We start from the raw sequence: 18,019 nt of genomic DNA, 5'->3' as shown, positions 1-18,019 counted from the left end.
AAATCAAGGAAAAATAAACCAGGTATGGTGGTACACACCTTTAATTCCATCACTTGGGAGGTGGAAGCAAGCAGATCTCAGTGAGTTCCAGGGCAGTCTGGTCTATATAGGGCACTCCATTCTAGTCAGCTCTACATAGTAAGACTGTATCTTTAAAAAATAATCATCATAAGGAAAAGTATATTAAACAATAGCATCTATAACCTCTATAGGAATATAGAAAGCATTTCTCTGATAACAGTACGCTATAGAACCTATTCACTATTTTGAATATAAACAACCAAAGTATCCCCCACTCCCAATTTGGATGGCATTTCCTCTGTTCTATAGTTTAAGGAACTACACATGATAGCAGGAATAAGAACAATTCATTACATATGTTTACACGCTATTATTTCACATGCCCTTGCAGATTTAGAACCACGAGATACTCACAGTACATATTTTCTGAAGCACACATTTTTGGAAGCATTTTTCATGCTGCTATGAACAGTTCCCCTGTTAAGATCAGTACTGAACATTTAACCGTGACCCTTAACATTCATCAAAGTTATTTTTTACTAAAAGAGAAGCATGGGGGAGTTGCTAGTAGTTTCTGTATCACCTCCCATTAGTTCTCAAAGCCTGGAAAAATAAGCCCCTAATTAGCTAGGTCCTTAACTCAGAGTGCTATGATCTGCTAAGCTGATGTGTTGAAGGAAAAGTTCAAATTCTTTCTCCAAGAACCACACATAATCCCCAAGACAAACCTTTCGAAGGAAAGCTAAGTTGTACTGATTCTGGCTTTAATTTCAATTTTCCAATGCAGCTAGTAAAACACGTCTCGGATAAAGAGCAGAACTATGTCGTAGCATGAAAGGGGGCATAGTGGGATACGGGAGAGAGATGGGACTCATTTCCTTTGAATGAAAATATAACTTTAGTAATCACCTTGATAACGCTTGCTGTATAGCTGACATGGACCAAAATGAATATCACATACATAATATATACATGTACACAACAGTCCTATAAATTAGGCACCATTTTTGTGGCTCCATTTCTCAGATGAGGGCGGTTACCATAGTAACTGTCAGTCAAGTAGCCTCCCATGCTCACACGGGATGGACCGGCTGCCTCTGTGCCATCCCTCGCCACACTGCTACTGTGCACCACACGGTATCCAAATAACCAATGGACTAGGTTCACACCATGAAAAGACTTTGAGGGATCTGTAAGTATCATCAAATTGCAGATGTTTCTTCATAGTTCGGTTATATAAACTTGGTTAAGGAGCTCAAAGTGATTTAAAGTAGCCTCTATTTTAGATCCCCACATTGCTAACAGTTGGATTACCCAAAAAGCTGTCAACAGTCCAAGAAGGAATGATCTGAGTAAATAACAAAACAATTAAAGTCAGCATAAAATAAATATGCCCTCGCTGATGGGCTTAGAGCACACTGCTTCACAGGTATTCTCTTCAGAAAATAGGTGACATTTGTCGTTTGCAATGTTTTATCTCCCAGACAGAAAGTTTTGCACCAGGTTAAAACCTTGAAAAAAAAAATGCTAGAGAAAGCAGCCTTCTGAGTGATTGTGGAGACAGTAGTAAATATGAACCGAGTCAACTCAAACTCAGTTCATCTGTGTCTTTTTAATGAGCACAGTAAGTGGAATCATCTGATTCATAAGAATTGGATGTAAAATGTGATGGAATAAAGACTATTTCCTGTTAAATGGCTGGACTAGCACCAGGGGTGACCTCCACAGCTGCCAAGAACCATTAGTAACAACCTAACAGCTAGCCTATCTCTACCTAGATCTGGGCCTCTTTGATAACAAAAGGTAAACCTGTGCCCCCACTGAGTCTTTCTGATGAGCAAAGGCCATCACCATATTTTACTGGATATTTCAATACAACTTATGCTCTAAGACAAGCAGAGGGGACACACGCATTAAATCAACAATCTGCTTTTTCTCAGAGCATAATCTCCACTCTTCACTGGTCCTATGCACTACCATTCCCGCATCTTAAACTCTCCAGAAAACTAGTATTTGCTGCATTCAAGTTCTTTGGGCAAATAAAATAAAATAAAATAAACTAGCATACAGTAAGACTGAAAGCAGGAAAGCTGAAGTCAGTGGGACGGGTACATGGTCTCTGATGTGCCTTATATTTAATGATGATGTCACAAAAACAAATTTCATTATTTTGAGAAAATTTTCCTTTTTCCCACCTGAAATTATTTTCTCTCTCCAAATCACCAATCAATTATTTCTCAAAATACTACTTTGAATTTCACTGATTAAATATAGAAACCTCAAAATTCTAGTTGCCACAATCCCTGCCACTGGGTCCCACATCCAACATGCCCCTGGGATTCAGAACCATAGGGACTGACTCCAGAATATTTCCATAATAAAAAAATTTTGGCAGTATTTGCAAAACACATAATTAACCACTCTGCTGGCTTCCCACCACATGCACACTAAGAGCTTCCAATGTCTGTAGTTTAGGGTCAGGTTCATTCTTCTATCTGGTGTCTCACGGCTACCTGCTGAAGAGCAGAAAACCATTGAGGGCAGAGCATTCTCCAGAGCAAGTACCCACCATTCCTCACACCTAAGGAAACTAAGCAACTAAACCTCCTCTTCTGTATTCTTGGACTGCCCAGCTTACAGGCACTACTGACTACTGGCTTGTGGATGAACTGAACACATCCAGAGGACAGTGCCCAACATAATTCACTCTTAAATCGTCCCCACATTCAGAACTGAACTCCCAAGACAGTCTTGCTGTTCACTTCTGCTCTCGTCTGAGAATGCAGGTCTCTAATCAAGATCCCAATTTAGTTCCCAACAGAACTAAACCTAAGCACAGTAGTTTTGGAGCTGAGTTTGAAAATTATTCAGATTTCCATGCTAATGTCATCATGCATCAATAAATCACAATGCAAGGCTTGACATTTAGTTTTAAGATAAAGACACCTGAGAATCACATTGGGCTTAGTTAAAACCTGAGTCCCTGCTTGAAGGGAAATCTCTACAGAAGATGGCATTTCTGTTTGGAAGTAGATATACAATGGGGCTGTCATATTTCACGGGTGATGCAGAAAAGCAGAGAACTCACTTGTCCCTAGGTTGAGTTTGTTGGATACATCAAGCTGTATCCAAATGGTGATACCAGCCTCACTGGTAAGGCAAAGTTCATTTGAATGGTGGTTAACACACTGTGGAAGATGTACTTGGAAATCCCCCAAATCAAACTATAATAGCAATAATAATAAAAGTTTCAAAATCCCCACTTAAGATTCTTCCTTTGCCTAGACAGTTCTGACGGCAAGACACTTTCTCAGTGGTCCTTCTAAGCAAGGGGCAAGTGTTAGTGGGATTGCAACTAAATCCTGCTGTCTCCCTATTCCTCATGTTCTCACGGTGCCCGACAGCCAGTTATTAGCAGGGACCAAGGGCTGGGTTCCCTACAAGGTTCCTCACATTTTCCTTCATAGCTAGCCTGATGAGCAGACCCCACCCCACTTTTATTGGATTTGAAATACTGACCACCTAGAAAGAAATGAAATCTTGGGCTCTGCATATGACGGGACTTCTGGTGTTCTGAGTAGTGAACCAGATAGAATGTGAAAGCCAGTTGGAGCTTTGGAGATCAAGGATGGCCTCACATGCAGCCACATCTCATCTGTGAATAAAGTCACTGACCCTTCACTGACTGGATCCTTTCTGGCTTAGAACTGGTAAACCACAGATGTATACTTGGTAACTTTTCTGGCTCTAGGGTCTACTAGTCTGCAATAGGCATCGGTAACTGGATTTAATGAGTATTTTATCCTTCAGCTGGAAAACAGTCTAGTACCGCTTTGCAGGAAACTAACAATATTCAAACCATAACCAGTGGACACACTGGGCACACTCAGGCACATCTGTGGTGTTAAGCAGTACGCTACACGGTTTCCTCTTTCAGAATGTCCCCCTTTAAGGTTTTAGGCTCTCTTCGCCCTGGTTACCAAGCAAACAGAAGCTAATTCTATGACATGTTAGCAGCTGGCATGTCCACAAATTGTCCCCAATACCGGAACATCTTTATTAATACAGTCTCAAGTTTGCTCCATGTTCAGTGCACTCCACGCTGCCAAATTGATGCCGAGCTGGACAGTGAGTTTAGTACTAGCAACAAATAGTACCTGTCAACTCAGGGGCTGGCAACTCACCCCACGCTAATCACAAGGTTTATGGACAACCCAAGAGAAGCACGGCTGTCCCCTAACCTCAGGGCTGACCAATCCCTTTGCCCTCTGGCCACCACAGAACTGCTTCTTCTGTGCAATGCTCTCACGGTGTACCAGCTCCGCTGGAGGAAGACTTAAGACTCCCCAGGGGGCCTTCAGCAGCCTCAACCCTTTCCTTTGATGCTTCCTTATCCTACCTGGCAAGAATCGCCCCTCCCTGACTAAGCCTGACAATTTTTCATCCCACCTTGCTCTGATTTGATGGGTGCCAAGAGTTTCAAGAAGGAATAAGAGGAGAAAGAAGGGATTTGAGAGGTGAGGATTAACTGGCCATTTGGCATGTGACAATCAAACCAAGTTTGTGGTAGCAAAGTCTTCCTGGTAAGGACAAGAACTCTTAGAATGCTTTAGAAAAGGTAAAATCCACCAATAGCATTTGAAGAGGCAGAAGTAATTGGTTGAGTGGCAAATCTTTTACCCAATCAACAAGCATCCCCGTTTCATACTGGCTTGAAAAGGTGTCAAATGCATTTCCATTTAAACTGCTTTGCTCTTTGTGCTCATTGAGCACAGTGCATTTCTCTTATCTTTTCCATTTAAAACGGATTGGGAGAGAGGGCTGACAAAACAGAATAAACAATGCATCATTTTGAGATGAAATTATAATTTGTGCAAACCTTTGAAACACAAAACACAAGCTAAATTATAAAATTTGCAAATTATTGACTGATTTATTCAAAAACAAATATAACAAGAGAAAATGATGACTTTAACTTGAACCAAGTTAAAGGAATATAAACCTCCTCTTTATTTTTCTTATTGCCCACGTACCACTTATTTTCCCTTCCTGTTCTAACACCCACCTCCCACAGCTCTGCTAGGGGCACACCTGTGATTACAGATAGAACTGCATCCGCAGGCCTCTCCCATCACTTCAACGACTACACGCCAGTGTTAGAGCTTTGACTTTAACAAAGAAAATCCTCAATACCAAATGAGCATTGTTTCACTTCTAAGGCTGATGTGAACGTAAAACAGTCGATTATTGCTTCCAGTTATGCTGGTGCAACCAACACAAGACAGGAGCCAGACGAAAACAACCGCACTGTAACAGTTCCATAAGCAGTGCTACCCTTCTCACACTTTATACTGGAAGAGCCGTCTCTCCGGTCTGTAAAATCCAAAGGGATCGTCTGTTGTGAAGCAACTTAATTTCTACACATGTTCAAATATATCCAGAGAATATTACTGTGTTTAATGCAAAGACTTAATTTTTTAAATGTTAAGAAGTACTAAAAGAAATTGTCAAAAAAGACAGTCATGTGACATCCTGCAGGTACAAGTATGTACTTTGTCAAACACACACACACACAAACACATATTAACAATGTGCAACCAAGAGTACTTACATTAAAAAAACAAAAAACAAAACCTGCAACATTTATTTTCCAATCCCCAGAAACTGTAAAACAACTAACAGAATCAAGGGAAATATTTTACATGTCAAGACATGCATGTGGGGCATGAGTCAGGATAGAAGCACCAGAACTCTTAAAAGTTTACAAAACTCGCCTGAAGACAGAAGACATGACTCTTTATGAACTACTACATTCAGTTTGTGAGAAGAAACAGTAACAGAAGGTCAGTAATATTCAAGAAATATGTAAATCGCTTCCAGCTTTTAACAAAGAGCAAATACTGCTTTTTGATTTTTATACAAGCCACCTAAATTTGAGGTTCGAATTTTAAGTGTTGCCTCACCCCATGAAAGGCAGCATGAGCCCTCCATTTATGTATCTTGCATTTTAAGTATTCCATACATGTCACATATGATATGTATTCAGTGCCCTAATAAAAGTAATTGGGACTTTTTAAAATATTCTGCTGCAATTTCAGGCAACGGTTGCTACTATGAAATTAGAAGTAAGTAACAGAAGTTCTTGGTTTACAAATCAAAGTTGTGAGAGTAGATTAATCCATGTAGTCAGTGCCGGCAGCCAAGCAGACAAGAGCCTGCATTGCCCTAGGGGCACGGACCCAGCTGTCCAGAACGACCTGATTAGGTTGAGGAAGGGACCTGGCCTGGTTCTCCAGGCGGACTCTAAAAAGCTTATACAAAAATCACATAATTCACACTGCTAACACAAAATCCAGAAGATGAGCCCCGAATGACACCTATATTAATGCTCATTTTCAGTGTATAAAAAAACCCTTGTGCTTTTCACAAACCTGATGAAAATTTTCACGTGAAACATTTTATTTCTTGCTTTCTTTGGAAGGAAAAAAATTAAGACTACGAAAAGAGGTGCACCAGGAGCCAGACTGTAAGATAACATTATACATACAACTAGCCAAAAATCTCTTTAATTTAAAGGATACTGTCATCACATGCCAGATATTTATACAGAGACATATGTACGAATAAGATTTCCTCCCTAAAAGCCATGTTTTTCCAGGACAGAGTTTCACAGCAACCAGAATATAAATCAATGCCTATGCAGCCTGCCTGGTTACCCACTGAATATGCTTTCTGTACTAAAGTACATTATTGCCACTGAAGTCTACAACGTTGTTCTTGTAGGGAAATGTGCTTAAAAGGGGTTCAGTGATCTGAGGGCTATTTACAAAGGTAGTCATTTATGTTAACAATAAATAATCCTGGAATCGACAGAGGCGATCTTGCTCGTGCACACCCTGGACGGCCGCATGCTGCTAGAATATGTACACGGAATGGAGCGGCAGCTTTGCAGCCTGCCGCGCCAGAATCAAAGTGCGTTCCTTCCGCCTTCATGCTCCTTTCAGTCTTGCTTCTGGGGGATGCATCCTTCCATCTCCACCACCTCGGGCCATCCTTCGTACTTGTTTGTATCCTTATTGTTCTTTATGTGCTGTGGGGACACAACGGCAGTGCACAGCTTAACGAATGTTTGTGATCTGCTAACTTGTAGTGGCGTAACCCACTCAACCTTGTTTCAGTAACACCGGTCAACAATGCGGTGACATAACTTACAGCTCAAGATATTACAAGAGGGACCTCTGTGGGCAGGGAGCTATGTGGCAAACCTTACAAAAATAAAAAACGCGTGTAAAGAAAAATCTACAAACGTTTTTAAAGGATTAGTTGTCGAAAAGTTTACATTCTATTTGAGTTCTGAGATACCTGCAAATTCAGCCGTTCCAGCATGAAAGCATAGCTGAAATCCTTAATAACTGATAATGCACTGTCGAATAAGAGGGTAATAATTTTAAGTTTTGAAAAAAATTTTAAAAGTCATCATTATTTTAATTATATACCAAGAACTTACAAAAACTATCTGGACATATTTAGTATTTGCTTAATCTAATTTTCTTATATCTTTTCTTTTTTCGGGGGTGTGAAGGGGTTCAGATTATGCTTTTCTATGTAGCCCCTGGCTGTCCTGCAACTAACTCTACAGAGCAGGCTGGTTTCAGACTCTGAGGTCCACCTGCCTCTGCCTCCCAGGTGGCAGATTAAAGGAGAACACCACCACTGCCCAGCACTTAATATAATTTTCAAATAAATGGTTTGAGAATATCATATGAGAAAAACTCAGACACTAACCTGTTCAAAGGGGCTTTTGGTCTTAATCCCCTTCCCACCACAGAAGACCCAGTTATCTCGGAAGCCAAGACTCGTGATGGACGTACTCCCCAGCTCACCAATGAGCCGCCGCGCCTCATCGGTGAGTCTGAAAGAGAGGATGAGACATAAACACGGGGCACTGCACTTTTTAAACGCTTACCAGAGACTCACTGAACGTGAGGGTGAAATCACTTCAGATTAAATCACAGAATAGAAAAAAAATGAATACATCTCTACTCAAGCTCTTTAGTGATGAAAGGCAGAAACAAAGCAAACAGTCAGAGCGTGCCCCGTAAACAGCCGCATTTCCTAACAGTTTGCACTTAGTTATTTCTAAGTACGTGCACCATCAAGGGAGACCACGGCCCTGCTAACATACACAGCCAGCGTCTTCACTCACTCCCCAAAGCCTTATGAATTCCATGGCAATGGAAGAGAAGCGAACGCTGATGGACGCTGGGGGCTTCTCAGCACTGCCTTTTATTTTTCTAGCAAATTTTGAGAAGAGATATATAAATTGTCCTTTAGTTATTTGATAAAAACAGACGTCGGAACCACGTGAGGGCTAAATGTTTACCAGGAAGACAGTAACAAAAGTCAGCCTCCAGACAAACTCTCAATTGAAAGGTGCCACTAAAAATATCTGCAGGGATCCCTAAAATGTTGAGTGATTCCCTCTCCTGTCTCACAAAGAGCAGGAACAAAGTGATGAACACTAGCTATAGGGCTAGACAAGGAAAACTAAGAGTCAGATACACAGGCTATCTGACATGAAGTCCTGCATAAACACACAAAACCACCCTCAACGACGACAGGACTTTTATAGACCTAAATCGATCTGTCCTGCTAACACTCGGAGCAGCACTATAGACCTATGTAGATCTGTCCTGCTAACACTCGGAGCAGCGCTATAGACCTATGTAGATCTGTCCTGCTAACACTCGGAGCAGCGCTATAGACCTATGTAGATCTGTCCTGCTAACACTCGGAACAGCGTGATCCACCTGAAAACAGCAGGGCAGTCAATGAGGAAGGTGCTGATCCACGCCTGTAGCAGCCTTCCATACTCTAAGGCTTTAATGAACGAACTCCATCCTAAACTGACTTAAAGTGCGGCGCTTTCCATTTAAAGGGGGAGCTTTATAAAATACGAAACACACCGATGTAACATTCAGCTTTCACAGATTATTCAGTCACATCCAGAGGACACAGGAACTGTTTCAAACACAGCTGGAAGGCTGTTGTCACCCTGGAGGAAGCTCACCAGTATCAGTGAGAAAATAAGCAAAAGCCCCAGACATGCAGCCTGCCAGACGCACTTCTGAAAAGATGCAGCGTGAGTAAGAGAACCGAAAAGAAGCATATTGCCTGCATTCACGAGGAGCCCATGAAAACAGAACACCAAATAATAAATGTTTAGACACCTGGGGAAACGGTGCAGTGGCTAAGGGCTCGTGCAACTCCTGCAAACGACTCTAGTTCAGTTCCCAGATACCGCAATGGGTGGCTCACAGTCATGTGTAACTTCACTTCAATGCCTCTGAGGGCACACACACACACTATTAAAAAGAGAGAGAACAGGCTTCAAAGCTACACAGAGAAACCCTGTTTCAAAAAATCAAAAAGGAAGAGAAAAAAAAAAAAAAAGACATGCCACCTGAGTCTGTGGGTCTGTGAAGACCCTCGCACGGACGGTGCTCACGTGCTTCTGGCTCCTCCTCATGGGTTCAGCTGTCATTTCCCATGGCTGGCTCGGCTGTGGAGCACCTTCTGCACTGGAGCAACCCTGAAAGGACTGGCTGAGCCCTGCCTCCCCAGAAGTCATGGTTCTTCTACACATGCAGTCTCACTACTTTTCAGGTAACTCTCTCCTTCTCTCTACACAAGTAGAGGAGCTGTGCTCCTGGAAGAAATAAAGCATACTGCCATGTGGACACAAGGCAGTAGGCTCCAGGGTGCCAACCTCACTGCCTCCCGAGAGCCGCAGAGCTCCTTTCACATTGGTTCCTCAGAAAAAGGACAGTTTGCAGTCTTGATTAAGCTGAAACGATGAATGCTAAATTCACAAACAATAGTAACAACACCCCTCCCCCATTACAGGGGTTATGCTAATGCTGCGTGCTTTAGTTCTTACTGATGGTCGTCACTAGCTGAGCTCTTCTGAACCGATCAGTTTAAAAAGCGTAAGCGGATGGCTTGGTGGCTAAGAGCACACAAGGACGGTCTGAGCGCCAGCATGTCTGTTAAAAACCAGGGAGGCCACATACGCCTGTATCCCTGGTTCTAGGGAGAACATGGAGGCTACAAGAGAACATGTGAGGCTGGCTTGCTAACCAAGGGCCAGTTGAGGAATGCTACCTACGTGTCAGATGCAGCCAGAGACTGTCTCAAGGGAATAAGCAGAAAGCAAGAAGAGGACACCTGATGTCCTCAAGGGTATATACACTTACACAATCTTTTGTAAACACTCACACACTTTTTTTTTTTAAATGTTGGGAACCAGCAAGATGGCTCAGGAAGATCAAAGCTCTTGACAGGATGCATGAAGATCTGAGTTTGGTCTCCAGGATAGACATGACGGAATAAAGAATGAACTCTGGCGAATTCTCCTCTGGTCTCCATATGCACACCATGGAAGAGTATGTGTGCTCATTAACACATCCACAATAAATAACGTGTAATGCATTTTTAAAGGATTATGTAGAATCGATTATTTTAGTGAAGAATTTTCTTTAAGATAAAAAAAAAACTTTCCAATAATACAACAGGAAAGAAACAAAGGGGTCAGGTTGTCAAGGTCATCCTAATGCCGCAGAGGGTTTACCCAGAACAGAAATAGCTGTAATGGGGTCCCAGATCTTAGTAGGACCCGAAACCTTAGTATAACCGACTCCATGATGGAAGTGCCATCCAGGCCATAAAACTCAACACGCATGGTGCTACCTGCCAAAACAAAGTGAAGACCTAATCTGTCAAAGCGCACAGTACTGGGAAAGCTTCTAAATGGCTAATGAAGTTCTGCTTCCACGAACTGTTCTTGTGACCTGAAGGGTGTCACCCAGGACATGATTTTTATGCTGAAAAGCTCACCCCTGAGAAAGGTTGAGATTACTGGGGTCCTGAACACCCGGTGTAGGTGCTGGCGGACAAAGACTATTGACTCAAACCCACGTCCGAGAAGTCCTCTCTGGTGGACACCCCACCACACATGGAGGAACAACTGGAGATAGAAGTCTCTGTTCAGGTTCCATTCTTACTGGGAAAGGAGGTATTCTCAGCAGGTCTACACCATTCAGTCAAGCCATGTCTCTTCAAGAAGGTAGACCCAACAGGCCTATACCATCTGGCCAAGCCACGCCTCTTCTCCCAAGCATAGAACAGAAAAGGGAGGACCAGTGCTCTAGGATCAATTCTGACCAGCAGGAAAGAACAAGCCAGGACATATAAGTACCAGGAATTCCGGAAGAAAACAGTGATACGCCTCTAGAGTCTGAAGACTAAGAAATATAATCACAGGTGGCTAGAGAGACCAGAGATGAAACACAGTTCCTCAAAAATTCTTATGAGCATATAGTTCATTGAAAGCGAACATAGGTCTAGGAGACACCCCAGTGGGTCAACACACCTGCCAACAGGCTTGGCAGCCTACGTTTGATCCCTGGGCCCACAAGGCGGCAGGGGAGAGCCAGTTCCTGAAAACTGTCCTCTGACCTTCACACATGTGCCTGCCTCCTGCCCCCACCCCCAATAAATAAATAAATATAAAACAAGCAAGCGAAGAAAAATCATTTTAACAATATAACAATCTGGGTAGGAAAGTAATTTCTAAATTAGTGCTACCACAGGACTATACTTAACTGAAAACAGGAAGCTTTTAAAGTCTAAGGCAAAGCACATTACTAAAGAGGATGCTTTTAGTCATATTATATGAAGACCTGCCATGTCAGAATGAAACAAGACTCAAAACCACTTTTTTTAGAAAAAAAAATCTGCTATGAAGACGAAAAGAGTAGCAACGAAGTGTAATGAAGAAACCTGGTGTTACAAAAGAGAAACAGGACACTGTCTGATCAAGGCCATCTGCCCAGGGAGGCGAGCATTGCTTGGGTGACATAAAAAGAGAACCATAACTAAGTCCAGGTATGCGTTTTAAATACAATCTAAGCCTCTGGGTCCACAAACATCACACACAAAGTTTCTAAAGGAAACGCCTGATGGAATCTAAGGAAGCGTCAATTTATAATAAAAAAATGGAGATGTTAAGACATTAAAAGTTTAATACTCCAGGGTTTTCTTTTTGTAAATCTTCTATTTTATTTTTAAAAGTAACCTTTGTTTAATTATTTCTGAGATGACACCCTTCCTCCTAATCCTCCCACATATTCTATCATTGCTCTCTTTCCAATTCAATCCATGGCCTTTGTCTTGGCTATCCTGAAATTCACTACGTACACCAAGCTGGCCTTCCTGTGCCTCCTCCAGACTGCCGGAATTAAAGACAGGAGCTGCACGTACAGAATCTTGGAGCTGATGTGTGTTCCTAAACAAATACATACAACATGCTCTGCCCATAGGCTGGTACTTCTAGGCTCCGGTCATCATTGCAGAAGAGAAGCAAGATGCCAAGAGCCAGAGGAACAGGAAGTGTGCTGTGAGATTTCTTTATCTCCTAGAAGTATCAGTAGCCACAGGCAAAGTCTCAAACATGCCTAAACACGACCTGAACAAGGAAAATAACAACAGACAAGCTAACATGGCAGGGAAGGGGCACTCAGGAGGCCTCAGCCCTAGACAAACCACACAGGCAAAGAAGGAATGCTGAGAAATAGTCACGCTGATTGATTACCCAGTTTTTGTTTTGTTTTTAAGGCAAACAGGGCCAAGGAAATGATAGCTTGGTGGTGAAGTGCTTGCTGGGCAAACAAGAGTACACGAGTTTGATTCTAGAATTGCACTTAGAAGCCAGAAGTGACAGTGTACACCTATAACCCTGAATCCTATAAAACAAATTCCAATTCCTAACAAAACGCTAGCTCAGAAGACAACAAAAAGCCCTTGTGAGTATAACAATGAAGGGAGGCATGGGGGGGAGGGGTAGCTGGAAGGGCACAGGAGTGAATCCAGCCAAGCTAAATGACATTTCTGAAACTTAAGCTCCATGGCAGCAGATCAGGGCGCTGTAATTAGTTTCCTCTATGAATTTCAAGTTAGCAACCGATAGCCTCAGAAAAAACGCTGTCGTGAGCAGAGGCTAAGTTGCAGCTGGACGGCACACCTACTGGGGGACACTGGCAGTTGTCTGCAAAGCCATCCCTGCAACAGATTAACGGAAGAATCCGGTGAGCAACCAGGTCTCTAGCTTGGTGGCATGCTGCCTTTCGTAAACATTTTTATCAAGGGCTGAAATTTAGACACATGAATGGCTTTGGAGTGAGTACAAAGCCTGGATCACAGAACCCTCCTAGGACACACATCAGACTCAAGACCAAGCAGGCCCAATCAGTACAATCAAATCTAACAGGAATAAATGAATATAAAGTTCTTCATTTACATTAAATAAAATCAAGTTCAGAATGGAGAAAAACCTGACTTGGCAGTGGCTTAAAACATAAAGAACGGCTGAGATCAAAGGAAAAGATTTGACAATTTAACAATCTAACTTGACTAAAAATTTATGAGCCAAAAATGTGATTTGATTGCTTAAAGAAAACTAATATAATTCTAGTCTGCATGAATATTCAAAGAAATGTAATCTCTGAAACATGGCAAGTTAGCTAGCGTCTCCACTGTAGCCAGTTCTGGCCAGACCACATCTGGAACACTGGGTTTAATTTGAGACACTCATTTTAAGAGAGACAATAACGAACTAAAGAATGCCCAAGAAATACAGCCAGGAAGGGAAACCAGCGAGAACCTAATATGATAAAAGGTTTGAAAAAGCTGTGTGTATTGAGTCTGGAAAATTGAAAGAAAAATGCCAATTAGCTTCAAATATTTTGGTATCAGGTGACAAGGGAATGCTTTCACTGTTTTGCTATTCCATTTACCCAACATAAGGACTGTTGAACAGAACTGAGAGTTCACCCTGAGCAGGCAGCATCTCTTCACTATGTCCTCAGCTTCTTTTGTTACAAATTGGGAAACAGTGAGGGTACTGGCCTCCAGCAGGTGGGAAGCCCAACAACACAGTTGAGATTTTAAGAACTTGTCCAGGCTTGCTGGCTGCTTCAGGTGGGCTTCAGGGCACCTACAGTGCAACCTTCTCAAGGCTACATCAGTATCTCATCAGAGTTCTGATTCCCATCAGCTTAGGAATAAAAGCATGCAGTGGAAAAGGTCACATGTGTCTAGATAGAAAGGGAGCTTCTATGTTAAAAGCTGACATTATACATACAATAGCCCATAATCTAGACAAACCACTGCACAAGTCACTTTTGCTAAACGAATAAAGTTTAATTAATTAGACTCTGTACTACTTAGGTATAAAACCAGCTGAACCTACCAGTCACACTAAACTTCGAGTTTATCGATTTAACATTATCGTAAGTTGAGTCAGTGAAAATGCAATGTCAGTGTCCCTCATAAAGTGCTCTAAAAAGTAACATCGGAGAAAAATAAAGCATGCTCACTTTGACAAACCAGCCATAAGGTAACTGAAACAGTGTCCTCATGAACAGAAAGAAAGAGATTAACAGAAAAGAGCGACAGAAAACTCAAGTAATCTTAGAACCTGACACAACACAGACACTGGAGATCTCTGGAGACTACAAATGGGTTTTTAAAATACAGGAAAAGGGTAAAATCACTGCAAGAGAAAATCTACTGGTTATCTAATTTGGAGATGGAAAAATACTTCTCAAGTTTAAGAGTAAGAGAAACTAAAAGGAAAAATCTACAGTCACAAATATGTAAATGCTAGAAGTCAAAGATACCTCAAGTTGACAAAACTAAAAGCAAACTGCCTATAAAAACTGTATCTTTAATAAAGGAACTCATTAATATCTTAACATATAAAGGGCTCTTACAAATCAATATGCATCAACTTGAATGGTCAAAGGATAACTCATAAAAGAAAATATACATAAGAGAAAAAAGAAAAAACCCACCTTGTACACATACACACACACATGCACATACACACGCATCACATCTATGTCCTTGACCATTAATTTCACTTTTAGAAATTTACCCTAGTGTTATAATCAAAGGTAAAGAAACAATTATGTAAAAGAACATTATTCACTATATAAAAAAATTTGTAGTTAGAAAGAAACTCTTCATAAATGTGAGCCCACAGGTCAAACTGCGAAGGGCCATAAAAATGCTACTCAAGAATGTTAATCCAAAAAAAAGAAATGTTAGAGAAAACAGCTTAATGCTGTTACAATGTAAAAGAAGTTATAAAACACTATGTACAATGCGATTCAAATTTCATCATAACACATGAAGAAATTTTATATGTAAAGATAGAAAGGAAATAGGATTTTTAAAAACTGACAGCACTTTTCAATAGTTACCTTAATAGATTTTGTTTTTCAGCGAAAATATACTGCTTTTTAAAGGATAAATTATAGCACCAAAAGTTGTTAGGCTCTAATTTTACATACTTGGTTGCTCCATCGTCGTATGTTGCCATTAACACTATTGTTCCATCTTGAATGTTCTTCAGAAACTCGATGAATGGTGCCACATCTGAAGAAAAAGAAGGGTTAGAGATTTTCTTAGAAATAACGGAATTACTATCACAATAATCTATACAACTAATGTCATATGCAGTTTCCATAAAACAACTGTTTCTAATGAAAAGTAATGTAAGGTAAGACAGACAAATCTTAGGGAATGCTTAAAAACTCAAGGTTTTTAAGTCCACCCAGGCAAGAAAAAAAAAAACCACTAAACAAAATTACCAAATTTATTCTTTAATATGGTCCCTCCATTTCCTGATTTCTTTCCCAGTTCTGAATCATCTTGAGTCTTTCATACTTGTATCATCGGGGCCAATAAAAATCGACAGGAAAGTCATGTAAGCACATCACTTGTAAAGTGAGGGCCTCAGAAACCTCTCAGAAATACATAACTGAGCTTAGAGTCCACAGGAAGCCTGATTCTCAGGTCCATGTGAAGCTTTGGGGACTAGAATGGCATGGCCTTGAAAGTTAATATGGCTGCTTTTCTGGGAAAGGGAAGCCCTGCTTCTATCCAATCCTCAGAGACCTCTGTAAAACATTTTTAATCAGTAGGAAGGCGGGTTTAGAAAGCATTTTTAGGTGTACCACTCTGTGACAAACTGGGGGAAGGAATGTAGACAGTGACTAAGAGCCAAACTAATTATGGCCAGCATTGGTCCTCTTAGGAAACCAATCCACAGGAAGTTCCCAATAACCCAGCTCAGGGAGTGCAAACTGGTGTCGCCAGATAGACTGGGCGTGGACTAACACATTTTCCATCATGAGCTCTCTGCAACGCTAGCTTTCCTTATAGACCACAAGCCTAAGTCTACTCCAAAACTATATTACTTCAAGTCTTCCCAACTTCTTTTTTTTCAACATTGAAGATTCCAAAGATTTTTCTCTAATTGATTATATTTTACAGTAAGCGCATTTTCAATGCAGGAACATAAATGCCAACAAATCATTCCCATTGAAATGAGAAGATGGCATTAAACTGCTATTATTTCTGAACCAGGAAGAGTCTTTGGCAGCAATGTGGTTCCTGTGATGGGCAGTGAGAGCAATCCCAGAGCTCTGTTTACATGCCCAATTTCAACAGCTTCATGGAAGAGTTTCTATGTTATAAATTATACTAAGAGCAATTATGCTCTCAGAATCTAAAATTGATGGGAACGGTGTAATTTAATATACGCCTGACAGCTACGAAACATTCTCTAAAGCTTAAATAAATAATACATAGCGCCTTATTAAAAGCTGAAGAAATATTAGACACGTTAGCTTGTCTGGAAACTGAACATAAATGTCTGGAGGCCTGAGAGTAGCTAGCTTGTAGTGAGAGCAAATGTAAAAAAGCCAGGGTCGGCCCGCCTTCCTTAAAGAAGAAATCCCGGGGACTGGAAGGTTAGGCTACTCAGACATTAGCAGCCCACTTTTTACTCTTCCAGAGGACCTGAATCTGGCTCCCAGCAACCCACCCAATGGCTCACAGTGCCTGTAATTCCAGCTCCAAGAATCTAGTGCCACTTGCCTCCTCAGCCACCTGCACCCACGTGGCCAGACCTACATAAAGACGCACATCTACACACAATTAAAATAATGAAAACAAACATTATTCCTTTTTTTTGTTTCTTAAATAAACATTCCCCTTTGGAGTAACATTCTTTGGGGAGCCAGTCTTTGCTTCAAATTCACCATTATTTGATGGTAACCTCTTTCCATTCCTAGGACTCCCAAACATGGAAGGGAAAAAATTCTGCGGCTTGTTCCGAGTCCAGCAAATTATACAAGGAAAAGTCTACGCGTTTTCTAAACGTTTGCTATTGTAATCGTAGAGTCCAAAGGTAAAAACAGGATGGATTAATGGGATTATTGCTTTTCAAGAACACAAGTCACTTCAGTCTAAAACTGTGTGAAATGGTTCTACTGGTCTTCTAGTGATCCAACTTTCAGGTAGAAATCGAAATCAAGTCAAGGTTTTTAGGCAGTTGTCCTGTAAAAACACGGAACGCTAATGTCCTTTAATCTCATTGGAATCTCAATAAAAGGGAACTTTCCTACCATAACCACACCACATGCAACACAACAGTCCACTTAAACATGGCTAGGCACGCAGGGAAAGAAAGCAGAAATGCAGACAGTGGTAGCCTTCTCTCACGTGGGCTTGGCATCAGCAGCAGGAACACAGGGTGAGTCGTACGTACCTCCACCCCACATGTCAAAATATTTGGTGTCTAGTACCTCCCCTGTCTTCCCTGAAAGAGACAGAATACACATCAAATTTAAATCACACAACTGAAATATCAGCGTAGAAAAAATGGTCTTACCCAACGAGGGACATGAACTCATCAACAGAAGGAATGCTTCTAGAACTTACAATCTGAAACACACACACAGCTGTGCCTCACTGACTTCAGACCAATTCCGTACTACACTTCACTTTCCTGTGTGGTCATCAAGCCACGACATTAACCACCAACACATAACCTCTACAGCAAAGAGATTAGCTACTTAAATCAGAGCGA

General features: G+C 41.3%; 1 protein-coding gene across 1 annotated transcript in view; it reads right to left on the bottom strand.

Moving 5' to 3' along the window:
* Positions 1-4,867: 4,867 nt before the first annotated feature.
* The window catches only part of Fam3c (FAM3 metabolism regulating signaling molecule C), a 45,256-nt gene continuing 32,104 nt past the window's right edge, over positions 4,868-18,019 (bottom strand). Inside the window, exons 7-10 of the mRNA XM_057784961.1 lie at positions 17,699-17,749; positions 15,435-15,519; positions 7,807-7,933; positions 4,868-7,111 (exon numbers count right to left, since the gene is read on the bottom strand). Coding sequence (XP_057640944.1) covers positions 7,022-7,111; positions 7,807-7,933; positions 15,435-15,519; positions 17,699-17,749 — 353 coding nt within the window. The 3' untranslated portion in view covers positions 4,868-7,021. The remainder of the gene's footprint in view (positions 7,112-7,806; positions 7,934-15,434; positions 15,520-17,698; positions 17,750-18,019) is intronic.

This window comes from Chionomys nivalis, chromosome 1 (genome assembly GCF_950005125.1).
Source record: "Chionomys nivalis chromosome 1, mChiNiv1.1, whole genome shotgun sequence".
In the NCBI taxonomy this organism is placed as follows: domain Eukaryota; kingdom Metazoa; phylum Chordata; class Mammalia; order Rodentia; family Cricetidae; genus Chionomys; species Chionomys nivalis.
The sequence above is the reverse complement of the archived record's forward strand: the minus strand, read 5'-3'. Positions and strand labels throughout refer to the sequence as shown.